The 26699-nt window shown below is 38.1% G+C and overlaps 4 protein-coding genes across 4 annotated transcripts; 1 reads left to right on the plus strand and 3 right to left on the minus strand.

Annotated features, from left to right (window-relative positions):
* Positions 1-3935: 3935 nt before the first annotated feature.
* On the minus strand, positions 3936-4604 carry LOC132842488 (putative claudin-24). Its single transcript, XM_060865219.1, has one exon. It carries the CDS (start codon positions 4602-4604, stop codon positions 3936-3938), a length of 669 nt encoding a protein of 222 aa, XP_060721202.1.
* A 2501-nt stretch (positions 4605-7105) lies between these two features.
* clcn4 (chloride channel, voltage-sensitive 4) lies at positions 7106-17359 on the plus strand. Its single transcript, XM_060885545.1, has 12 exons — positions 7106-7318; positions 8218-8372; positions 9079-9178; positions 9260-9447; positions 10847-10969; positions 11840-12046; positions 12717-12797; positions 13042-13587; positions 13707-13893; positions 14501-14896; positions 15915-16131; positions 16286-17359. Exons 1-12 carry the CDS (start codon positions 7303-7305, stop codon positions 16374-16376), a joined length of 2307 nt encoding a protein of 768 aa, XP_060741528.1. The 5' UTR covers positions 7106-7302; the 3' UTR covers positions 16377-17359.
* Positions 17315-23679, minus strand: traf3ip2b (TRAF3 interacting protein 2b). The gene is made up of 9 exons (XM_060885559.1): positions 23592-23679; positions 21443-22101; positions 21271-21313; positions 20955-21019; positions 19582-19679; positions 19426-19494; positions 18431-18547; positions 18268-18342; positions 17315-17749 (listed from the first exon to the last, which is right to left on the minus strand). Exons 2-9 carry the CDS (start codon positions 22086-22088, stop codon positions 17603-17605), a joined length of 1260 nt encoding a protein of 419 aa, XP_060741542.1. The 5' UTR covers positions 22089-22101; positions 23592-23679; the 3' UTR covers positions 17315-17602.
* A 1645-nt stretch (positions 23680-25324) lies between these two features.
* Positions 25325-26269, minus strand: LOC132842498 (hydroxycarboxylic acid receptor 2-like). Its single transcript, XM_060865230.1, has one exon. It carries the CDS (start codon positions 26267-26269, stop codon positions 25325-25327), a length of 945 nt encoding a protein of 314 aa, XP_060721213.1.
* Between the last annotated feature and the right edge of the window lie 430 nt (positions 26270-26699).

Raw genomic sequence — 26699 nt, forward strand, 5'->3', positions numbered from 1 at the left:
GTTATCATTTATATTATAGCAGCTAGAAAAATCTTTTCTTCACCAGCCTTTTTTTTTAATTAAAGTTAGGATAGATAAGAATAGGGACAAAAATGTAGATTGTCATGTTACAGCAATCCCTCTATCCTTAAGACTTTCCCATCTTGAAAACACATAAAGTTGACACTTTACCGGCTTTACCTCTGACTGTTAAAGCACTGATGCTGGAAACTCCTTCCAAAAATAATAAATAAATGTCATTTCGCAAATATATTTGCAGTGTCCACTATACTCGTCCATGGGTAATGTGTGATTATAGAAATATTAACATATTAGAATAAGTGCATGAGCTCAGAAATGTGAGGTTTGTAGCCTCACACAGAAAATAGATCAACATCTTGTGGCCAATCAGAATTCAGCAGGATTTGGAACACACAAACATCCATTGCTGGGTTGGATGAGGGATACAGAGAACTATTTTTTTTTAAGGCTGGTCTATATTTTGGAGATCCTTATCCATGTAATAAAGTTTCCAGCCCCTGACTCACATGTTGTGGGCTCTGGAGTCCATGACCCCTCTGGTTTCCCTGCTCATGTAAACCAGAGCGGGACACGTGAGAACATCTTCAGCCTTCTCATAGCAGCATTAATTGTTAGTCTGGAAGTGCAGCATGTGCCAACCCGGCTGTGTGTGTGCTCAGCACAGCGAATGGGCTGATGCTGGCAGAACAAAAGGACTTTCTCAGCAGCCTGACTGGCTCCAATGCAGGGGCAGGAGTCAGAACCTGTGATTTCTGCACAGCACAGGGCAACTCATGATGAGAATAATGACAAGTGTAATGGTACGTGCTCGGATTATACACTATAAAAACACCACTCTGATACATAAAAGTTACAGGTTACAGGAGGATAAATATTACCTTTATAGGACTGAAAAAGTGTCTGCTGGAAAATGCTTCCCAGTGAAATTTGAGATTTTTTTTTTATGTGTGTGTACTTTTAGTATGAACCATGAACACACCGGGTTAGCTTAACATGAATAAGTACCTCTGGTAACTGAGGCATTTGTCTGAGCAGTCAATAATTTACATTAACATTTGCAGTTATTTGCAGATGTGCTTTGTAGTCTCTATCAAAAACACATCCTCATGCTAGTTCACTAGGTCAGGAACAAAAACTACCATTCATTAATCTAAAAACCCCACCAGGGAGAACAATACAGTATTAAAAAAGGCCCAAAGGAATTAAAGTGGTAATGTAAGTGTTTGATCATGTGGTATCAGGCAGCAGCAGTGTAATGCAATAAATGAATCAGACAGGTTGTGTTTAACCATGTTGTGTGACATGGTTACTCACATCACACAGTAAAATGAACAGGCTACAAACAGCAGACAACGACAACAGAATCCACTCCTGACAACCGAAAACAAAGAATCTAAAGCTGAGAGTTAAAAAAAACACCAGGCTACATTTATTTAATCTTCAGCTGTACGGTTTTGCTGAGTCTGTGCCCACTGCAGCCTCAAATTCCAGTTCTTGGCCCACAGACTACACTTGGAACCCAGTGTAGTCCTCCTCTGTTGTAAAGTAGTCTTCTGTAGTCTGTAGTCTGCTGTTCTGTGTAAACTCTAGAGACTGTTGCTTGTAAAAATCCCAGATCAGTGTTTTTTTTCTGAAATCAACACTGTGCCACGGTCAAAGTAACTCAGATCAGATTTTTTCCCATACTGATTACTGAAAATGACACGAAACTCTTGAACTTAATGCATGATTTTATTCATTGCACTGCTTCCACATGATTGGCTGAATGGGTAACTACACATGAGCGAGTGTACAGGTGTACGAGACACAAACCCTAATAAAAATAAAACATTACGATTTCCACAGTGCAAGTGACATAGAGAGATATCTTCTCATTATCCATTTGGAGAACAGAACCTGAAACAGAATTTTAAAATCCATGTGGTTCATTTGCACAAAGGAAGTGGGAAGGAAATGGGCAGCTAGTGAGAGGACCATGTGCTTGTTGTGGTAAAGAAGAAACCTTTGTATGTCTAAAGATGGTGAGATTAGCATACAAAGATAAATAAGTCCATTGTGGAAGGCCAACAAAGAGAGCTTTACACACACACACACACACACACACACACACACACACACACACACACACACACACACACACACACACACACATCAAAGGAAGATGGTAAAAAATGGAACAGTTCTGAAAACTGCTGAGAAAATTTTAAATAATGTCTTGAGCCAGCTTGTGTAACTGTATCATCATTAAAGCAGTCATTAAATGTAGCTTAGTGTAGCAGTGCAGACAGAAGGATCAGGGAAGATTACACTCCTCTGCTGCTTCCAAAAATCCTGCTTTGTCAGGTTTCTTTGTCACAAAGCTTGGTGTACAGAAAATGAACACATTAAACATCCAATAATTTGTGTGCAAAAGAGGCAGTTTTTAACATTTCTTTTTGTCTTTATTCCTTAATATTTATATTATTGGTTCAATTTAGTCTTCAGCACAGATATCATCCACAAGTACCATCTGTAGTAGAACAAAGCTAATTAATAGAACCTGTCCTGCTTTTATTTTTACTTAATAAACAAAATTAAAAGCCATAGAAATAATAGGTAAATATCACCTCACACGATATATACACCTAGTTTTTTTTAAAGATATATAAATCTGAATAAACAGAAAAAACTTCCAAATAATGTTTGCACCTCAAAAGAATCACAACAAAAATCAGACCCATGTGATATGTACAGTTACAAGGTGAAAGCGATAACTGTTAAAACAGATAACATTATTTTCTCTGATGAATAGATTTAAGCCATTACCCATTTCCTTTACACTAAATGATATATTGCTATATATTTGTTCTTGTAAAAATGCTACATTTTTTTGGCATATTAGCATTCTGTCTTTTATTCCACACTTTTCATTACCAGGTTTTGACATGACTATATGATAATATAATACGATAGATACATCATCTGATGGTAGAAAGCAGGAAAACAACACAACGCCATTGCATTTAAAATGTCATCGCATCCAAAAGTATCTGGATCACATACTGTATATATAACAGTAATTATTAATTACTGACATGCACATGTTACAGTAGCGGTGTAACAACTTTCTCAGAAAGTTTATGCTTCAAAATACAATATTTGATTATATACTTGGGGATTAATGCTGAATTCCAAACATTCAAATAAAAAAAGTAACAGTACTCAACTGTACACTGACTACTCTGTATTAGAATCAGGAACGTACAGATGTGACACTGTTGAGAACAATCTAACTAAAGTTTGATGCAAAGCAGTCATATAACTCACCCGCAAGCACAACCACACAGTTCCGATATGATTACACATACAGACAAACAATACCGATGCTCGAATAATATGTTTTATGTTAAATGCAAGGACAGAACACCAAAGCTCATAGCTGAAACACTGACTTTGTGTTGATTGTGTAAACACATTGTGCTACTTTAATTTAAGTCTCTAATAAGACTATTAACTAGAAAACTAGCTATATTATCATATACTATACTTTAATGTCTTTAGGTTACTAATCCATGGCACTAAGCACTGAGCTTTCTCTTGTGTTCTAGGAAAGCTAATCATTTTTTTGATGTGTCTAACCCTGCATACTGTATATACCAACACTGTCTTGCCATAACCTATATTTTCCAAGCATGTAACAGTCTTTGTAACAGATTTGTAACAGTCTTCTGTGTGCAGTATGAAATTTAAACACTGAAATATATAAATGAAATTACCTTTGTTAAAAAGAAAATGGTGAAAGAGCAGCATCCTGTAATTTTGCACATCATGCCCAGCACGGTTCCATTACACCAAAACACTATCTCTGTGGTGTAGTGGTTTGTGGCTAATGGAAGCAGAACATTTAAAAGACCCATCTCCTAACACATACAGTATCACACATATTCTGTCCTCCTTCCTGGAGAAATTTCAGGACTGGCTTGTCTTCCTCGCAGTGGTACAGACTCTGGCAGTGGACATGGTATATCTTGCAGGCAGACACAGGAGGTAATAAGCAATGATCCAGCGACAATGTGCAGAAATGCTGCAGTCCAGCCCCAGAACAGTGCCTGACCAAACTCCCAGCGTGGAACCACATCAGGAATGGACTCATCGAAGAATCTCAGAACGGTCAGATGGGCTATGTATGACACAGGAATCAGGGCCATAATTCCTGCAGCGAAACACAGCACTCCCCCCATCATCTTCAGAGTCCTCTTCTCTCTGAGGGTCTCAGCACCTTTACAACTGTTGACCAGGTAGATGCCTGGGATTGCAAAAGATATTCCCAATAAACCAGTTGCCAAGGCGGCACACATAAGGATCCGAGCCAAACGGATATCCGGAGGGAGTCCAAGGAGGCTGTCATATTGTCGGCACTCCAGAATCCCCAGCTCCTGCACCACACACGTGCCCCACAGTCCCAGTTCGTAGCTCTCAGCAGGAAGAAGATCGGTGGACAGAGTGAGCCACTGCGACATCAGAGTGGTGGTCAATGAGAAGAGCCAGGCGCTCAGAGAGAGGAATACACCAAGAAGCTCCAGAACACATACTTCCGAATCCATAATGGTACTCCAGAGAAATACTCGTGGAGAAGTCTTTATGGCAGCGACGCCACTCTAATGTCTGCTTACTAAAGCATTAACAGGATTCCTCCTCCTCTAGTGAGTTTCCTTTGAAGGAGAGCATTTAACATATACAGCCAGGAGGATGGCATCGTTCTGACATGTTGCCCTCCTCTTGCTGATGGCACGTCTGAGCTGCACTGATCAGCACCAGGGGAAATGTCCAGGAAAACAACAGCATTATTCACACATGCATTTCCAAACAGTCCCACAGTCCCTTCCAAACAGTGTGGGAAGAATACAGAAAGGCCGGCTCAGAAATGTAGATTCTGCTAGTAGATTGGTGTGAATGTTCACATGCTTCACAAAGGTACTACTGCTTCCTGTTCTTTTCTTCATAGCAGAAAGAAATACAGTAAGAAAATAAGACAATCTTTATGTTCTGGTCTAAACCATAATGTCAAATCTACTTTGCCTTTAGTTACTTTCACTCGTGTGAAATCAGTGTCCATTTCATGCACATTTTTGGATCTCACAAATGTTTCAAATGTACAGAGACTTGATTTTTTAAAGTAAACAACTGTTTCAGGCGTTATCTTTTTTAGCAAATTATAATTTTACATCCTTCTTAATGGCAATTAATTAATTGAGAAACTACATAAAAAAAACCTAGTAGAAGGATTCTCGGAAAATCCAAAACAAGAAGCAGGAAAAAACTTTTATTGCTTTGCTTTTATAGCTATTGTTCTGCTGTATGCCTCATCAAAGTAGAGGTAAAGGATACGCCTCACTGAAAAATACATTTTGGTTAAAATTGTCTAAATAAGAATCATGTTTAATATACTCTGATAAATATTGGAAAAGTGAGATTATATCTATCAGTGATTGAGAGCACCATGTGTATTTCCCTTGTCCTTAAAATACCTATTCAAATAAAAATAAAAAAAAAAGCTGAGAGCAAACAGAATCAAACAAAAGGCTTTTCTTGCAGGCCATGTCAGGGGACAAAGTGTTATGCAGACGGTGACGTCCGCTGGTAGGAGTCTGAACATGGAAGGCACAGAGTGACAAAGAGAAGACACACGAAACACACACACACACACGTACATACTGTACACACACACACACACACATACATACACACTTACTGTACATACTGTACACACACACACACACACACACACACACACACACACTAAACTCAACTTAGACACATCCCTAAGACAGAATATGTAAAATAAAGGCACAAAAGTTAGTGTTTTAGCTTTTATTCAGAGAATTCTTAAAAGTATTATGTCTGTTTACAATAAAACGTATTATAATGTTAATAAGTATGATCTACAAGTGCATTGCGAGATGTTAACACAGAGGGGAGCCAGTACACAATATTCAACATTCTTTTTCACTATTCCCATCATACTGGCAGAAAGACGAATAAAAAGCAAATGTTGATGTGTCTCTCAGAGAATCTCTGGATATTTTTTGTACATATTTCCTAGATAATCTAGTGTCAGTTTTATTATATCTGTAGCCTAGTCTAGGACAAATGTTTTAACTCAACATGGCTTTATGAATATATTATTTATGTATTTATAGATGTATGTATCTTATATGTATGCCCACCTATTTTTGTCAATATTGTAAGAGAAAAAGGGTTTAATCTGAAGTCGCTCATATACAGTATAGATCCAGTTATAAATGTTTTTCCACCAGCAATTTACAGCAGCATATGCTTACATATGACCTGTAGTTACATAAACAATATAGTGCATGCTCAATTGATCTTATTGCAAAAGCATTTAAATCTTATTATTACAAACCCATTTGCTGAATTTTTTCAATGTTAAAACTTATGCTTGATCACACTGCATCACAAAAAAAAAAAGTGTGTGTTCTAAAGTTTGGGGTGTATCAAAATTAGTGACATTTTTAATAGGTTTAACATTATGCCCTAAGGAATCTGTAATAAAATGCTCATACTTGGAAACATGGGTCTAAAACTGAAGATGCTGTTCCAGCATGAGCAAGAATGCCAAGATTGGAAAAAGTGGAAAAATTGGAGTGACCAATTACAGAGCCCTGGGCTCAACCTTACTGAACATCTTTGACTCATCACCTGACCATATTAATACTCTCTTGTGACTGAATAGACAAATCCCCTCAACAATGCTAATCCCACAGCATGGGAAAGTTTTTTTTAAAGAAAAAAAGCTCGAACATTTATTGATTTTTTTAGTCAAGCAGTAAGAAAAATGCTGTTTTGGCTGCTGGTAGCTTAGCACCCCAAGCTGGATTTTGTCGATTTGTGACGCACCCAGATCCCTGCTGGGCAAGCGACGGATATTTTATTTACAGCATTTTTTTTTTATACAAATGAGCGTCAAGGGGCCTTGCTCAGGGGCCCAACAATGGCAGCCTCGCAGTGGACCTGGGATCGAACTCACAACCTTCCGATTGGTAGCCCGACACCTTAACCACTAGGCTACCAAGCTGTATTTTTTGTCGATTTGAGACGCACCCAGATGCATGCTGGGAAAGTGACGGCTGTTTTATTTACCAGCTTCTAGCTAGCTTATATTATTATATGGCAGTCATAAAGTGACGTTTAAAAGAATTATTGCTTTTTTAAAAAATAATGTTTACACTACAAAAACGGATCTAAGTAAACGGATAAACAAGGATTGTTTAATGATAAAGAATGGCGGAGGCAGAAGGTACTGTAAGAATGACGCTAATATACATGCAGGAGATTGTACATTTCCGCTGCGGGGAATTAAATTGCACCTGTTTCATGTCATAATTCATATATAAACGCTATAAATGACAGTAATCCTGTTATTCTGAATGTAACCGTGTTTTATATTGTTACTGATGGTGTCTAATTCTGTCTCGCGCACGCGTGGGGCTTTTGTTGACGTTTCTCTGTCTTTGGTGAAATGTTATTTTAAGCTTGCAGATCATTTTTATTTTAAGATATATGTATTTAAAAGACACGTGAATCATGATGACACTGGATATCTGCTGTAATATATCGATTTTTTGAGACGTATGTTTTAGCTTTTTTTCTTAGCACTTTGTCAGGGACACAGATTTAATGCAAACAAATGGTAGTTAATAGTTTATAACACATAGTTAGTTTATTAATCGTCTATATATATATACCTTATACCCTGAGTCAATATTTAACTGAGTGTAGTATTCATGATGATGGAATATAATGTAAGAAATAATAACCTTTCTGCTGCATTCTTGCTAATTCTTCATAGATTACATGTCCTAAGGATATGATGGTCTCTGATGTGCTCATAAGTGTAAAATATTACATAGAATAATAATAATAAAAAAAGTACATCTCTTCTTCTTCTTCTTCTTCTTCTTCTTCTTCTTCTTCTCTTTCTTTTTTCTTTTTTTTTTCAAACATTTTTTCAATAATTTGTATTTATTTATTTATTTATTTATTGTTTGTTTGTTTGTTTGTTTGTTTGTAGGATATTTATGCTGCAGTCCATTCTTGATTTACTTTTACATGTAACCATTACTAGTCTTGTCAGTCTTGACCTGTGGACCATGTTGTTAGGTTTGTTTTTTGCTGACAGTTTGATCTTTTCCTAAGTGATCAGCAATGCCACCAGCACGGAGGAGATGAACGGGGCTGGGAACCTGATGGACTTCCTTGATGAACCTATTCCTGATGTTGGCACATATGAAGATTTCCACACCATCGACTGGCTCAGGGAGAAATCCAGAGACACTGACCGCCACAGGAAGGTACTGTATGAGATCCACACATGTTTAACAGTTATATCATAATCAGCATTGCAGAAATGTGCAGTAAGAGCTGATGAATTCCTTTGAATGAGTGGACAATATATCTTGAATAATATATGAATTCCTGTTATGGCTTAGGGCCTCCCTTTGCCTCCAGATCAGGTTTTACTGTCTCTGAAGTGTTTTAGTGTCCACAAGTGTTTGTGGGCACCTGATCATCACACCTGTATGTTCTTGTTAATCATCACATTCCAGATTTAGTCCCAGATTTGAACCCTTTTGCTGTTATAATAAACTTTACTCTTTTGGTAAGGACATCCACTAGACTTTGGAGTATATCTGTTGGGTTTCGTGATCATTCAGCAATAAGTGCGATCAGTGAGATCGGGCACTGATGTTAAGTGAGGAGGTCTGGTGTGCAGTCAGTGTTCCAGTTCATCCCAAATGTGTTGAAGGGGTTGAGCCCAGGTCTGTGTGCAGGACACTCAAGTTCTTGGCAAATTATGTCTTCATAGTGCTCGATTTGTGCACAGGGTCATTGTCATGCTGGGACAGGTTTGGTCCTCTTAGTTCCAGTGAAAGGAAAACTTGCTACGGTATACGGCATCAGTTTGGGGAAGAAAGAACATATGGGTTTGATGATCAGGAGTCCACATACTTTTGGTCATGTAGCGTGACTCTGACTGAATGATAATATTATGCTTAGATTCGAAACAAGCGGAAGGAATCTATCTGGGAGCTTGTAAAGAGCCTGCTGGATGCCTGGTCAGGATGGGTGGTCATGCTGCTTATCGGACTACTATCAGGTATAAAACTCAGTGGCTCTATGTGAGATTGATCAACACTGACTGATGGTCATAGAGATGATTCCATTTTCTCTGCTTCAGGCACTTTGGCTGGAGTCATAGACCTTGCTGTGGACTGGATGACAGACCTTAAGGAGGGAGTTTGTCTGTCTGCATTCTGGTACAGCCATGAGCAGTGCTGCTGGACATCCAATGAGACTACATTTGCCGACAGGGACAAATGTCCTCAGTGGCAGAAATGGGCTGAGTTGATGACAGGACACACTGAGGTACAGAAGGACTCGAGTTGACGCTTGTTCTTTTTTTAATAAATATTATATAAAATTATATATTATATTAACATTTATTCTTGCTCCTGTTATTCATCACATGTTGCACTAAACATTTTTTTTTAAAAGATAATTTTTTTGTTGTGTAACACAAAAATCTTTAGGAAAATCTTTTAGGCTCGAATGACTATCAGTATGGTGAAATTGAAAGGACCACAAATTGGGTTTCTTTGGGTATCTGTTTTTATTTAATGACAAGTTCATGAGCAGTTTCGTTTGCAAAGTAAGTAATTATACATTATAGCTTTTTTTTTTAATTATTTAAGTATTTAAAGAGACATTACTTTTACTTGATGCAATTTTATCTCATATAGTCTTAAATTACATACTCTAAACACTGTAAAACCAGTTTCTACTTGTACTGTATCTCACCTTCTTGTTTAGTGGATAGTCTCACCTGGATAATTTCGACCTTCTATATCATCCTATACATTTAGTATTGTTTGTCTTTTTCTCTGTATGACTGCATTATCTGGTGTCACCCAGAGGAAGATGGCTTCAATTTTGAGTTTAATTCTTCAAAAAAATTACGTTTTTATCGGAATCAGAATCAGAATCAGGTTTATTGGCCAAGTGTGTTGACACACACAAGGAATTTTGTTCCAGCTGCTTGTGACTCTCGAAAGTACAGACATAAATAACACTATAATATACAAGACAAGATAATACAGACTATACAAGACAATGCAGATGTGATACAATAGACAGTATGAGAATTAAATATGAATACAGCAGGGGTGGCCAACCAGTCAGAGACCAAGAGCCACATTTTTTACTGTGTTACCGCAAAGAGCCACATTATACACATGGGCACACATGAACACCCTTTTTTCCTGACATTTTGAGAGCGAACTTGACACAAATTGTTTACTCGAATGATCTTGCTCTTACTGGGAAACATGAGGTATTTTCATCCCACACACATGCATGTTTGACGAAAATACCGTATTGAACACAAGCGAAGCGAACACGCACATTAAAAAGACACGACACGGGAGCCGCGGGTTGGCCAGGCCTGGAATACAAAATATATGACTGATCAGTTATGTACATAAAGTGTGAGCAGTGCATGGTGGTGCAAATAACAATATTGTGCAATATTTATGTAATCTCGCAGAGATATTTTTTGCTTTTGGTTTGGACGTTAACCGTTCTAAATCTGCACCCTTATTAAAAATTTGAATTAAATTGATTTCCAGAAATAAAAATCATCTCATAGAACCTTAATGTTAGCTGATTTTATATTGGTCTAGTTGTGTGTAATTCAACTACAGTACACTGAAAAGACAGAAATGCAATGGATGTCTGAAATGTGTTCTCTCCTGTGTATTGTGCTTAGGGTGCTGGAGTATATGTGTTAAATTACTTCCTGTATGTGCTATGGGCACTGTTCTTCTCCTTTCTGGCTGTGTCTTTGGTACGAGTTTTTGCTCCCTATGCCTGTGGATCAGGAATTCCAGAGGTAAGCGGTTCTATAAAGGAACCGTAAGGTCTTAGAAATGCTTTAATAGGGAATTGAATATCTCATTATGATGGTCTTTCTAGAAGCAGTACACCAGGCTAATGTAAACATTGAAATGATGCAAGAGAAGTTTATTTATTTTAATGTATTAGGGATGTAGTTGCTAATTGTGTATTAGTAGCTTAGTGTTTAGACCTGGTAACTTTTTTTAGACCTGGTAAGTCTTTAAGGTAGGGGGCACGGTGGCTTAGTGGTTAGCACGTTCGCCTCACACCTCCAGGGTCGGGGTTCGATTCCCGCCTCCACCTTGTGTGTGTGGAGTTTGCATGTTCTCCCCGTGCCTTGGGGGTTTCCTCCGGGTACTCCGGTTTCCTCCCCCGGTCCAAAGACATGCATGGTAGGTTGATTGGCATCTCTGGAAAATTGTCCCTAGTGTGTGATTGCGTGAGTGAATGAGAGTGTGTGTGTGCCCTGCGATGGGTTGGCACTCCGTCCAGGGTGTATCCTGCCTTGATGCCCGATGACGCCTGTCCCCGTGACCCGAGGTAGTTCGGATAAGCGGTAGAAAATGAATGAATGAATGAAGTCTTTAAGGTGTTGGGCTAATGATCAGAAGGTTGTGAGTTTGAATCTCAGGTCCACTAACCTGCCACTGTTGTGCCCCTAAACAGGGCTTTTAACCCTAAGATGTATAAGATGAGGTAAAATGTAAGTTGCTTTGGGTAAGGGCATCTGCCAAATGTTATAAATGTAAAGGTATTCAGTAAAATAAACCACAGGCTATGTTAGTGGAAGGTATTTTTTCTCATAAAAATTGGTTATAAATTATACATCATTCAGACTGAACTGAAAGTCTTTTTTTTTTGCCAGATTAAGACAATCCTAAGTGGGTTCATAATCCGGGGTTACCTGGGGAAGTGGACCCTGCTGATTAAGACAGTCACTCTGGTGTTGGCCGTGTCGTCTGGTCTGAGTCTGGGAAAGGAAGGACCGCTGGTGCACGTGGCCTGCTGCTGTGGGAACCTCTTCTGCAGCCTTTTCTCCAAATACAGCAAGAACGAAGGCAAACGTAGAGAGGTGAAATTGAACTGCTATGTTCATTTAATACAGTGGTCTTCACTATTTTTTCATGTGAGCCACACTGATAGGACAAAGTCAATAGGAGAGCCACTTTCACCGCAAAGTATGCCAAGTTATTCAGTCTTCGAGTTGCGGATGACGCATGCTCCCCATCAGTTACCTCTTTTGTCACTGTCACATTGCTTTGTTGCTGTTCATTTTGTGCGCGGGATTGTTTGATAAGAAATCGATCAATTTTTTAGTCGGTGTGTACAGTAAACACAAGTTGTTAACTAGCATGAAACACAAACTAGCTTCTGGCAGGCCGCCAAAAAACTGGCTATTGCGGAACGCAGTGAGTCAGTGACGAGTCAAATAATATATATAAATATATATTATTATTTGTAATAGAGCACATTCGTTTTTCTGTGCTTCCCTGATTGTTTTTAATGTTATTTAAATGAAAAATAAATTTTAACCACATGATCATATCACCGTATTATTTACTGCCATGTGAGCCGCATATTAAAGCTTGGCGAGCCGCAGGAGGCTCGTGAGCCGCGCAATGAGTAACACTGATTTAATAGATGGCAAAGCCATTCTCTTTTTATAAATTTTAGTTCTCCTTTATTTCTGTCATGACCGGTAGTAACACCACCACTGCATGCTGTGTTTGTGGGATCTGTAGGTTTTATCGGCTGCTGCGGCTGCTGGAGTATCTGTGGCGTTTGGTGCTCCAATAGGTGGCGTGCTTTTCAGCTTAGAAGAGGTACTCACATCACAGTAAACAGTGTCTTCTTAAATTTCAGCTAAACATTCATCATAGCCTTTTTATTGTGCTTGTTGTTCAGCACCACAGACTGAATTTATATTTAAGTCACCCTGAATTTGTGAAACATATTTTTCTTTTCTATAAATGCTGAAAGTCTTCTAAAGTAATTCCTGAGTACTCAGAACATATTGAAAACAGCTTTCTTTTATGAGCCTTCTCCAATTTGAGCCTCCTCTTTCAGGTTAGTTATTACTTCCCACTTAAGACACTGTGGCGCTCGTTCTTTGCTGCACTGGTTGCTGCCTTCACGCTGCGCTCCATCAACCCATTCGGCAACAACCGTCTGGTGCTATTCTACGTGGAATATCACACACCGTGGTACATGGCGGAACTAGTTCCCTTCATCTTGCTTGGAGTATTTGGGGGCCTCTGGGGCACCCTGTTTATCCGGGGTAACATTGCCTGGTGTCGCCGCAGGAAGACCACTCGTCTCGGCAAGTACCCTGTCTTGGAGGTAATTGTGGTGACGGGCATTACAGCCATCTTGGCTTTCCCCAACCCGTACACACGTCGCAGCACCAGTGAGCTAATCTCAGAGTTGTTTAATGACTGTGGTGCTCTCGAGTCCTCCCAACTATGTGATTACATCAATAACCCCAATATGAGTCGTCCCGAGGATGACATACCAGACAGACCGGCCGGGCCAGGGGTGTACACCGCTCTCTGGCAGTTGGCGTTAGCATTAATCTTTAAGATAGTCATCACCATCTTTACTTTTGGCATGAAGGTAGGTCATTGCTTTTATACACGTGCATAAGTCATTACACATTAATCACTTGTATTATGTGTACAAGTGTTTTTTTCCAACAAAATATTTACTGTTTTCTGTGTTGCTGCTTTGCTCAGATCCCGTCAGGGTTGTTCATCCCCAGTATGGCGGTTGGAGCTATTGCTGGACGGATAGTGGGCATTGCAGTGGAGCAGATGGCCTACCACCACCACGAATGGATCATCTTCAAGAACTGGTGTCGCCCTGGTGCAGACTGTGTCACCCCTGGGCTGTATGCCATGGTGGGCGCCGCAGCCTGTCTTGGTAAGATAGTGCAGCATAATCTAGGCCAGGGGTGTCCAACCAGTCAGAAACCAAGAGCCACATTTTTTACTGTGTTACCGCAAAGAGCCACGTCATGTATGGTTCCTACAGGTTGTGGTTAACAGTATAATACAGCTTAGACCACAGCCTGTATGAACTGAACAGATTGGTTGGTATAATTTTAATTTAAAACAAAAGCAGGCAAAGTTATTCCTTTAATATATGGAATGAAATAGACATCAAAAACTAATATTATTTGTATACACAATAATAGTAAAGAAGCTTTGACAGAAAAGTTTTACATGAACCATTAATCTGTCTTGAGGAAAACAGTGAAACAAATAATACAAGAATTAAACTGAAACGATACAAGGATTTACTTATTGCCTTAATGTTTGAAAAACTATGCACAGCAGAACTGATATAACATTTTACAATACAGGGAATTTATCTGCGTGAAAAGAGACCTGTGAATCATTGCTCAAACAAGCCCTGAGTTGTGCAACATGCAATTATTACATTGCAATCTAATGAACCAGTTTTATTTAGTCCTCTTCTTCTTTCCTGACTCCTTCTTACTTCTTCACCCTCTTTCTCCTCCTTTCAGGTGGAGTCACTCGGATGACAGTGTCTCTGGTGGTCATCATGTTCGAGCTGACCGGCGGGTTAGAGTACATTGTCCCTCTAATGGCCGCCGCTGTTACAAGTAAGTGGGTGGCGGATGCGTTCAGTAAAGAGGGGATTTATGAGGCACACATCCGTCTGAATGGTTACCCGTACCTGGATCAGGACGAGTTCACCCACCGCACACTGGCCACCGATGTGATGCGACCGCGCAGGAACGAGCCGCCACTCTCCGTCCTCACGCAGGACTCCACCACAGTGGAGGACGTCGAGATGCTCATCAAAGAGACGGACTATAACGGTTTCCCTGTGGTCGTCTCGCGTGAGTCCGAGAGACTCATTGGTTTTGTCCAGCGCAGGGATCTGACCCTGGCTATCAGTAAGCACTTACACTCACTGCAGAATATATATTTACTCACATTTCTCAATGTTAGTCTTAGTTACTCAAGCGTTAGCTGCCACTGTAAAGCAAAATCTGGGCAATTCTTTATGAATTTTATTTTGTCAATAAATTCAAGAAATGAATCAAGAAATGATTGATGAGACTTCATAGCACTTTTGTATGGGGTTTTTTACACCTGGTCACTTAGCTATCCGATCGTAAAAAGACCAGGTCTAAATGCCCTCCGAAACGTTTTCGAGACAGATATAAATCCGATCGCTCAAACCACTTCAGGAGGTGGTCTGGGACGCATTTCAGATGAAACTGGACAGGTGTAAATGAATGTGGTTGTTCAAGCCACATACGTGAGCGCTTTACTCCTCCCAAACGGAAGTACGTCACTCGCAGGTGACTCACTCACGAGTCTTGCATCGCGCCAGAAACAAATATGTTTTCCCACCAGTGCTGATCTTTCACCCAGGTGTCTCGTTGGGTCTTAAAATGCACTGCTGCCGCCAGCGAAAATGCAGCAAACAATAAATGCTGTTTTTTGTAGCAACCGCATACCCCAAAGCGTGTTCTATTTCAATTACCCTGGAAATGAGGTAAAATATATATGCATTTTGGGCGGGAGTAGAAAGATCGGATTGATATCCTATTCGCCAAGAGGCATTTATGTGGCCTAATGTAAATGGAACAGTTTTAACCAATCAGATAGCTATCGGATCAGAGAAAACACATGAAGTGACCCGGTGTAAAAAGGCCCTATGTCACTCTGATTAAGGGCATTTGCCAAATGCCTTAAATGTAAATTCTTCTAGACAATTTATTACATTCTTCTAGACAAGAGTACAGAATACTCTTTCTTTATTTAACCTAGTTTATTTGGTCTTATTTCAGTATCTCTTTATCTATTAGTACTCTATCTATTCATTGCAAAAAATTAATAGTTTTTGAGTGTTTCTTCTGCCTCATTATCTATCTCATGTCATCCGCTCTGTCTCTGTAAATTTAGAGACTGCACGTCAGAAGCAGGATGGCGTGGTGAGTAACTCAGTGGTGTACTTCACCGAGGACGCACCACAGCTGCCAGCCTCAAACCCTCAGCCCCTGAAGCTGAGGCGCATCCTGAACCTGAGTCCTTTTACTGTCACTGACCACACACCTATGGAGACTGTGGTTGACATCTTCCGCAAGCTCGGCCTTCGCCAGTGCCTTGTCACTCGCAGCGGGTAAGAGTTTCACATATATGAAAACATATCAGTGGGAAAGCATAAAATATTATTTATCACACTTTTCCTTCATGCTGATGTTGGATGTGAACGTTAAATTACATGATCTTTTTTTTGATCAGTTTTTCTGACATCATATTTCTCTGCTCCTTAGGCGGTTACTCGGCATCATCACTAAGAAAGATGTGCTACGACACATGGCCCAAATGATGAACCAGGACCCTGAGTCGATCATGTTCAACTAAAAAAGCCTATCTCCGTCTTTGACCTTTCACCTAGTTAGGCCAGTGACCTCATGAACCTTACAGTCTGTAAATAGTGCAACACTACTGTAACTGCAAGTATTTAATCGTGTAGAAATGTAATATCAAACCTTTGTGTTTTGGGCCAAAAAAGTTCAGAATCTGAAATGAAGACCTTGGATGATGTGCATGGCAACATTTAGAGGTGATTTCATCAATAATCAGGTACCATTATGTTCACATAAGTATTCAAAACCCAGCCTGTTGTGAGTGACAGTCGGACTTCTGTAAAACAGTCAGATAAAATATGATCTGACAGTAGAAGGCATTAATATGCTTCCAGCTCCCCTGATTAGCATTTTCTGTTATTATCGGCTCAGTAACAAAAATCTCCATTGCCTCACTAAGCTGTTGTGCATCGAGTGCAAAAAAGGTCAAGTGTTTTAAGTCACTGTAACTTGTGTTGATCTAACTGCTGCTGCCATACTCCTTTTTTTAACTTAAATCATTAGGCATTGTTGTTGTAATTTATAAAATTTTCCTTATTATAAAGGACTAGACGAACTAAAATAACACGTACATAAACGGGAACTTTAATCAGTTCGCTCTGGAGGTACTTTATTTCATGCAGGCTATAATTACAGGATTAAAGGTAAGATACTGATTATATTATACGATTAGCTCTTACATTCTAGGGATTCGAAATATTTATTATTATTATTTTAATGTGAATATTTATTTAGACCTGATACAAAATGTCAGATGTGCTACATTTTTTGCGATTGTTGTACATTTTTATGATTTATTTTTATGTGCACTTTCTGCGGTTGCTCAATACTAAAACAAAATGGCAGAGCAGTATTAAATGGCACGAGCCTTTTTGTTTTAATTGGCAGCTACATGCACTTATGAATTATCTGGAAAAACCTGGAAAAGGGAATCTGCAATTTTAATTTCAGCTTATGATTATTAAATGATTTAATCAACATCTGGACATTTTTCTTAAACACTTTATAAATTCCTATTTGAATAATTTTCTTAGCTTTAATGGACATTTACATACCGTACGTACATCTAATCTGTAATCTTTATTTCTTCTTTTTCATGATGACAAGCATTTTATTACACCTGTTTATATTGACTGTGAATGTCCCATCATACAGCTGGCTAAATGTTAGTTTTAAGACGCTGTTGCACTGTTGTTGTTATTCCAAAAGCCTCTTGATTAGTTAGATGGGCTTGGAGAAGATGGTGGGTAGCGGGCCGATAGGTGGGGGGTTGTACTTCTCCACCCGCATCAGCCGCCGTAGAATATCGTCCCGGTCCCTGGGCCAGCTGTACAGGTGTGTGTTCTGCAGCCAAAGGGGAACGTAACTCTGAGGACCAGAAGCAAAATAAGAGATGGAAACATACAGTGTTTATTATTGTTTAATTCCATTATGTAATATCTCACACTTTTTGAAACTACACTGACATGTTGGTAAGTAAAAATATCTTGAATATAGATTTTTCACTTGCTAAGATGTTATTTTATTGCTAGTTAGTAGTTTTCAGAACTGTTTAAAGTAGGAAATTACAGAATTTCCACTTTAGAGTAACTAAAGTACTTTAAAATTCAATATTTTGCATATCAAAGGTTGTTGAAAAGCTGAGGTTAAAGATGATATGAAACGGACACAGGCATAAATAATGAAATATCAGTTTCAGAACTTTCAAGTTAAGTAGAGTTTGATACACTTGATTATTCATTTACTAAATTCTTATATCTATCCATTCAGTCTGCATTTTTGAGCATGTTTGTGTCTCATTTGTTCCTCTTTATCAGACCATGGATTTGAACTCACAATCTTCTAGTCACTAGCAGTAAAACTGAACTACTAAACTAAACGTTTACCTTTTTAGCTCCAGGAAAAATCACAGGAACGACCCTAAAGTTCCTACAGCCATTCTGAATGAATTCACTCTGAAGCTGAGTAGGAAACAAAACACAAGCGGTAAATGTACAGCAATTAATCTGTGTGAAGCTGTAAAGACCAAAATCATGAGTCACTGCACACCTGCTTGTGGATGTACACAGTGTTTGAGGTCCTCTCATCACAGTCCACACTCACACCGGCACCGGTTACTGTCTCAAAATACTTCAGACTTATAACCATGATAATCAGGTAATCTTTCTGCAGAAAGACAAACAGGGCAATGAAGTAATCAAGCTCAAGTCAAGAATGCAGAAAAGTAAGAAAGTTCCTCAAGGACCTTGGTGCTACTTTAAAACAACATAGAGCTAAGGACTAAAAAGTCAGTTAGCCTGCCAAATAAAGTACATAGTGTTCAACCTTGTGCAAAGACAAAGACAGTGCAGACAGACAATACAATATGCTACAGTACAGATAGATAAAACAGAATGGTGCCGACCAGTACACAGTCTGTAGTTTGGACCATAGTGCAAAAAAAAGGGATTTGTAAAACTATCTACACATACGATAGCAGCATAAAAGTGTGACGTGTAAAAAAACAACAACACAGCATATAAAGTGTTTATATTAGTAGTTTTGTAAACATAGATGTATATTTAATGTGTGTGAGATTTCAGTTCAGATCAATTCTGGGTGTTGAGGAGTCTGACGAGGAACACAAGTGTTACACATTACAGTTGTGAGAGACCGGATGCTTCGGTACTGTTTTGCAGACACAGCATATTTTGAGACATACTAACTTGATCTACTGGCTTATGTTGAAACCCTGCTCTGAATTTGAATCAGTTGGAGTGAAGAGGAAATGTGGAAATGAGGTTTTATTTTTACACTTATGGTCAGAAATGTCAGTTCAGGACAAACTGGATTGCACAGTTCCTATTATGAAAATTTTGTGGAAGCTTGATATCAGCGAAAAATAGGTCAACTACACAACACAACAGCTTAGAAATACCACAAAGGATTTACGTGGTGATGTTTTTTCTCACAAGTTGTGACTTAAACCTGTCTCATGCTGATTAAGATATTGATAAGATATTAAATGATGGCCACTCTAAAAAATGGGCATCTACAGGCATTACCTCATTGAGATATTTTTCCATGCAGTCGATCTTACTGATGCTGTAGAGCTGCTGTTCAAAAACATCAATCTGGATACATACAGATGGAAACAATTCATCACTTCAGGATGTTGTCACATAAAAGAACATGAAAAAAGCTGATGCACATCCTCTTACATGCGTGTCAAAGCCGTTGTTTCTTAACAAGGCCACGAACTTGATGACCTCTTTAAGATGATCTTCGCTGTCCACCTCATATGTGACAAACACTTTTCCTTTGCATGCAAGAGAGAAGAGAGAGACAAATAGTCTAGCACATCCATAACATGTTTCCATTTGCATTTAGTCACATGAAAGAGACTCTTATCTCATGTCTAACAAATTATCTGAGGATGTATTAGAATTAGAGTCTAATGCTGCTTCATATAATGGATACAGTAGAGATGTCTAGTCAATAAGAAAGTGATTTGTTTCTAAACAGTAATTCAAAGAGCAGAGAAAAAAGGGATAGAAATTGTCTGAAAGGCAAAGTTTGAAGATGCTGGTCTTAGATCCAAGCTGGAAGCTGATTCCACCACTGAAGAGACATTAAGAAAATGGCAGGCATTCTGAAGATTAGAATTGATTAGAAATGGGTTGAAAATGTAGTTTAGAGAAAGACAAGTTTTGAAAACGAATTCCTGTCACGGTGCCAGTGGAGTGACTTCAGTAGTGGTTAGAAATGAGAAAACAGCCTTGATCTGAAACCTGTAGTGTGATGTTATTTTTGGCTCAATTGTTATTTGGCTTGATTGTTGAGCATCACTCTACATAATTATCCAACTTCTATTGGGACTGAGTCTTGTAAGAACCCCATGTAATAAAACCGTTACCTGTGACTGTTAAAAAAAAGATTCCTTCCAAAGGAAAAAAATGTCTCATCAAAGAAAAGTATTCTACATGTATTACCTTTTAAAATGAAAATTTAATTTCTATAAACCTGCGATTTTTATTATAGTCGGAGCTGCTGTTATAGAAAACCTTCTGAATAATCAGATTTTAGAACTCAGATGTGCTGTGATACAAAGTGCTATGCAGGATGTGGGGCAGTTCCTTTATTTAGTTGAACAAGAAATGTAAGAAAGGCATTTCAGTATTTAATGTATAGATTGACTTCTTCTCATCGTCTGTCATCAGCATAGCAGTGATATGAGAAGTTCTGTGATTTGATTGTTAAGCATAGTGAGATAGTGTATAAGGAGAACAAAAATGGCTGATCCCATGTAGTGAAGGTGAAGTGAGGTTATATGGAAGGATTGATGCTGTAGATCTGATGAAAACCAGCTCAGAATATAACCATTGAAGACCAAAACACATATCATGTTCATTCAGTCCCTGTGCTGGGCATGGTTCACCCAAAGCCTTATGGGGGAAACAGCACAGAGGGCATCTGTGCAAAATCATATAACACTAAGCCTTCTGTTGTAGTGCATTATGCACACTAGCCATGAATAAATGTCTCAGACATTTCTGCTAGATTATTAAGACAATGGATTATTAAGAGGACTCACTCTGTTCCTGGGAAAGCTGTGTGCTGCAGGGACTGTTTTGCCCAGGTCTGTAAGAAACAGCACCACTGTGGAGAGGAAACCCCATTTAGCCACAACAACATGCCTTGTTTTTGCTGTATAATTACATGTTGTTCATAAAGTTCTATGGATAATGTAATCTCATCTCATTGAAAATCAGAGGTTTTTAAATGTTGGGCTTTGGATGCATTCCTCTGAACCAACAGGTTCAAGCAAAATTCAGACCAACTGATTTGGATGATCTCTTTATTACTGCAAGATTGTTGCAATAGATCAATAAGGTGACTCATTTACTCACCTATTTGTGCTACCTGGATGTGTATATCCTAATAGCTCAGGATCTGTGTGATATCAGAAGAGTCAAGACACAATTCTTAACTTGCACAATATAATACTAATATTTGTTTAACAATATTCACATAAACACTTGATGGAAGTCAGCGGATTTTTAAAAGACTTGATCCAGTTACCTTTTTGTCTGTTGGACAGCCGATATCCAGGGCTGGAGATGAGATGTTCCTGAGGGTCTACGTGGAGTGGAACTTGCCCATTGTACCCACAGTGGAGGCCAGGGAAAGTTATCACCTGGTTGGTATGTACAGAAGATCCAGATGCGATAAAAGAGTGCAAAGAACCAGGCTGTTCCAGGCTGTTAAGGCTGAAGCTGTATGTACCTGGATAGGAGTGATGCCAACTGGGTAATTCATAGCCAGATCTCAAGTAAGTGTGGTAATCAGTAGAGGGCAAATATGGTGGTAGACTGCTCGTTTGACATTCTCCAGGTCTTCGGCTATGGTAGCTTGGGTAGTGCCAGCCATGATGAATCTCCAGACCGTTTCTATTAGTATTAAACTGGTTTGGGTACAGTGCCTGCTGACAGGGTCTGGTTAATTGATCAGGCTGGGTGATTTTTACACAGGACTGGGTAAGACTGGGTCTTATAGGGTTGTGTTGGTGGCTAAATGTCTGTCCTTCCACTACCCTGCTTAGGGCAATGGAGTGATTGAGAGAGGTTTTTGGAGTCGGTAGAAGCCCAGACTGGACTTCCTCATTCCATGTCTCATCGTTTTCCTCAGGACAGTTTAATGAATTTTGATGGTGAGCTTGATGAGCCATGTGGCTGTAGGAGCTGCAAAGAAACACAATATATTACATAAAATATCCTTTTGTGTTGTAGCATGTAAACTGCTAAACTAGTCTAAGAATACTTTGGATATCCTTGTACTCTTGGGCAGACCCAACACAAGCATAAAGTTTCTGGCTTTAAAATGTTTTTGCCTACATAATGTCGACAGAAATATAATTTTGAATGCTTTAACCAAATTATAAATGGATGTAAGTGAGAACCAGTGTGCCGGGCAACAAAGACGTATTCCATCATCAAAATCTGGGTTATCACTAAATAAATGAATTAAAAAATAAGTATATATATATATATATGTATATATATATATGTATATATATACATACATATATATATATATATATATATATATATATATATATATATATATATATATATATATATATATATATATATATATATATATATATATGTATGTATGTATATATATATGTATATATATATATATATATATATATATATATATATATATATATATATATATATATATATATATATATATTTAGTTAGTTAGTTATATTTATATGTATTTTTTTTTTCCAGTTTTTACTAGATTTTTTACTAGAATATGTTGGTCAGGATCGAAAATAAGCCTTCACAAACACCTTTTATAAGGTGAATATTACAAGATGCTGATACTGTAACAAATCACGAGAGTGTTTGTTTCAATGCGACAGAGCCATAAATAACTAAAGAATCAGATAGGAAGATACAAATACTTTAATTCTTACTCATCACAAGCATAATAATGCTTCAGCCTGTAATAATGCCTGTAATATTTCCTATGAATGCAGTAAAAAAAGGTTCTGACATTGACATTTGTTGCGTTTTTGTTCTTACGCCTGCACATATGGGAACTATACTATAGTGCGGAAAAACTAACACTAGAAATCTGTCAAAGACATGTATGTGTGCCATATGAGAAAAACTAGGCCTTCGCATACACCCAGACACACAGCCTTACATGCTAGAATTTTTTTAGACCTGCAAAAAACCCCTCTCCTACAGTGTATTAATTTTTTGCAGACATTGCTGCAAGTATAAAAAACCACAAGCCTTATCTGTGCAATCTTGTATGTACCTCCATCATCACTCACATCTGTGTAAACCTTCTTAAAAAGCTGCGTTACATGTACAGAAATTTAATGCTGTAGGTTTTCCTCTATACAACCCTAAACCTGATCACTCTATATATGATGACTCAGTAGACTGGCTTAATTCTATAGAATAAAAATCACATTTTTTCACATAAAAGACTACAGTTTTTTCATAATAATCTTAATAATTTTGACATTGCAGATTGTGGTCTGAAAGCTTTCAGGTTTTGATTGAAAAACTGATACAAATAACTGCAAACACTCTATATTTATAAATGACACTTGTTATTGGTGATAAATGTCTGAACTTTATAGATTGTTACGGATGACCCTTGTTGAATAAAGATAAAAAACATGAATAAATAATCACAAACTCACTTGAGGATGGGAGAACGGTCAGAGCACCAGACAGAGCACTTGTTTTGTGTGTGTCTGTTTTTTATAGATTGGATGTTGAGTGATGTTAATGCATCACCAGTGAAAGTAAGTGAAAACAGATCATTCGGCCTTTATAAAGGCTGACATATAGACCCACTGTGGGTGGGGCTTTACACTGGAGTAACTGTAGTGAGTAGCTTAACTTAAAACTGTAGTGAGTAGCGTGTGAAACAAGTAACTGTGGTAGCTGTGGTCTCTTATGATAGAGCAATACGGTTAACCCCAGAAATCCTGGCACTCTTGAAACCTTGCACATAATGATTAAGGATTTATGTCAACAAATTGGAGGCATATCTTTTTTAAAAATAATATAACAACCTTTCTTCTTCTTCTTCTTCTTCTTCTTCTTCTTCTTCTTCTTCTTCTTCTTTTACTACTACTACTACTACTACTACTACTAATAATAATAATAATAATGATGCATAGGCAACATGCCACCCAGTGATCCACAGTGTGAAATTTTTATTTTTATTTATTTATTTTGCTTATTTTACGAAAAGGTATATATATATATATATATATATATATATATATATATATATATATATATATATATATATATATATATATATATAACACTTTATTATTGTTCCTTTACATATATTACATTACCTGAGAAATACTCTAAATGTGTTTTACATGTTAACATTTATTTGTCTTTGAGTTCTATCGTTTTTCATTTAGTTTAAAGGTTCTTATTAGTCACCTGGTCAGTAACTATGGTAATGAAAGACAAACGGTGTGACATAGTAAAATCATCAGTATTATTGTCCATCCAGTGCTAAAATTACAAGCAGAGAACCATTACGAACCATTACTGAGTACAGCACAAATAAACCCACATTTTATTGAACTAATAATAGATTGAAAGGAAACATATTCATGAGTAAATACAGAAATTCAGAATCAGAATTAAATACCTACACTTACATAAAAACTGAAAAACAGAAAAGATGAAAATGAAACTCCAATTACTGTAACATCAGAGCATTTTAACCAACCACACAGTTTGAATTGTGGTAGAAATTTTTACTTAATGTCATCACAGGTGTGTGGGTTGAGGGAATTCTTGCTTTTGCTTATTCTTCTTTTTGCTCCACCTTTAAAATGTAAATGAATGTTTTTCAGTTTTTGAATATTGGTCTACATTCCCATGGAAAGATTGCATGAAAAATATGCAAACTGCATCATTGATGTCAAACTTAGCATGCGATGAGACACTTTGCAAGTCAATATGAGTCCAGATGTCACAAAATGGTGGAATTACCCTGTATTACCTTATCATAAAAATGTACTGTTTTACAGAGTTAAGGTTTCAACCACCAAAACCACTGTTCATTGCTAAAACAAAGAGCTAAATTTAATCCAATCATTATTTGTATAGCACTTTGTAACAATGGACATTGTCTCAATGCAGCTTTACAGGAATATAACATCTGATTTTTCTGAACTAAGATCATAAAGTTTACATTTTTCATCTACATCTATCCCTAATGAGCTAACCAGAGGCAATGGTCTCAGGAAAAAGTAACTGAGATGATATGAGGAAGAAACCTAAATAAGTGTACAATATTAAAACCTTTCTTGTAAGGCTTTTAGCTTTTAGTATGTAATAATAGCATTTTCATTTTTATATAAATATTTTACTTAATTTGTTTGTTACTGATGGCTGTTCATGAGGGCACCTCTTTCTTTTGTCCTGTTTTGTTCAGTCTTCTGAAAAGTTTCTGTATGATGCCACTGAATGCAGGAGTGGAAAAGTAGTAAACCAGAGGATTTAGTGTACTATTCAAATAGGTGAAGCAGACTGAAGTATAAAAAGCCAGATTTGCCTCACTGAAGTGTGAACACTCACTGTACTGGACCTTCAGGACCCAAACCGCAACTCGTGAAGCAGTGCTTGGAAAGAAGCTGATAAGGAAGACCATGGCAACAACTGAAATGAATTGGACTGCTTTCTTGACCTTGCCTGTGGTGTCCATGGTCTTGGTTTTCAGCTGCCATGTAATGCAGGCTGTGCAGAAGATGATGATGCTGCCTGGCACGCAGAACTGGATCACATAGAAGGCATTGTTCCAGATTGATAGTGGATTGTTACCAAAGCATATGTTAAAGCTCTCACATTGAGTGCGATTGCCGACGCTAAACAAGTGTGGCGAGCCCAGCAACTGAGTTGTAATAAGTAAAACCACAGTCCAAAGGCCTGCAGAGACCCACATGCTGTAGCTCAGATTCATCCGATTTATGCGGTGTAGTGGGTGCACAATCTTTAGGTAACGGTCAACAGCCACAGCAGTGAGGAAGAAGATGCTAGCTGTCCTGTTGGCTGCCAGGAGGAAGAGCAGGATGCGGCAGAAGGCATCTCCGAAGATCCAGTCCTGGCCTCTGATGTAGTAGTCGGCTCTGAACGGCATGAAGAAGAGCATCACTGAATCAGCTACGGCCAGATTTGCCAGGTAGATGGAGTTTGGTTTCCAGCGCTCCACATGGAAGGCGAACATGCAGAGGGCAAAAATGTTACCTGTGAGGCCAAAAATGAACTCCATGATAAGTATAGGGGGCAGGAAATAGTCCAAAATAGGGGACTCAAACACACAACAAACTGAGGAGTTCAACATATTGGCAGTACTGATGGAAATGGACTTTTTACTCTACACTGATGTTTTATTCTACATAACAGGCAAATAGGTAGTTGCCATAGGCAAATACATAGGTGAAGAAAATGTCCAACAATAGGCCACCCACCCCATTATGATTTAAAAATGACAAATAGCCTGTGTACTGTGGCAGGCAACATGCATGAGACTGCCATTAGTGCAAGGATAAACAGTGAATGTGGTTTGCATTTATCCTAAACTAAGAATAAAGTACTTTTTTTTAATAATTTACAACCATTATTGATAAACCCCAGCAGTGGATTTGAATCATAAGTAATGTTTAGTAACAAAGGCAAAATTATATTCAGTTATATGAAAAATATGTATGTGTCCTATTCACGTGTTAAATTCCAACAGAAAAATAAAATTAAAATACATCTGTAATCTAGAT

The sequence above is a fragment of the Tachysurus vachellii genome, chromosome 1 (assembly GCF_030014155.1).
Source record: "Tachysurus vachellii isolate PV-2020 chromosome 1, HZAU_Pvac_v1, whole genome shotgun sequence".
Classification (NCBI taxonomy): Eukaryota; Metazoa; Chordata; class Actinopteri; order Siluriformes; family Bagridae; genus Tachysurus; species Tachysurus vachellii.

Bases quoted from the DNA above. Each gene is read 5' to 3' on its own strand.
- clcn4 (XM_060885545.1), top strand. The intron at 8,373-9,078 runs GTACTGTATGAG...TATTATGCTTAG, and splicing joins ACACTGACCGCCACAGGAAG to ATTCGAAACAAGCGGAAGGA. The intron at 14,897-15,914 runs GTAAGCACTTAC...CTGTAAATTTAG, and splicing joins GGATCTGACCCTGGCTATCA to AGACTGCACGTCAGAAGCAG.
- traf3ip2b (XM_060885559.1), bottom strand. From the start codon at position 22,088: ATGGCTCATCAAGCTCACCATCAAAATTCATTAAACTGTCCTGAGGAA. The intron at 21,314-21,442 runs GTAACTGGATCA...GATATCACACAG, and splicing joins GCTGTCCAACAGACAAAAAG to ATCCTGAGCTATTAGGATAT. The intron at 18,343-18,430 runs GTGTGCAGTGAC...TTTCCTACTCAG, and splicing joins CTGTGTACATCCACAAGCAG to CTTCAGAGTGAATTCATTCA.
- LOC132842488 (XM_060865219.1), bottom strand. From the start codon at position 4,604: ATGGATTCGGAAGTATGTGTTCTGGAGCTTCTTGGTGTATTCCTCTCT.
- LOC132842498 (XM_060865230.1), bottom strand. From the start codon at position 26,269: ATGTTGAACTCCTCAGTTTGTTGTGTGTTTGAGTCCCCTATTTTGGAC.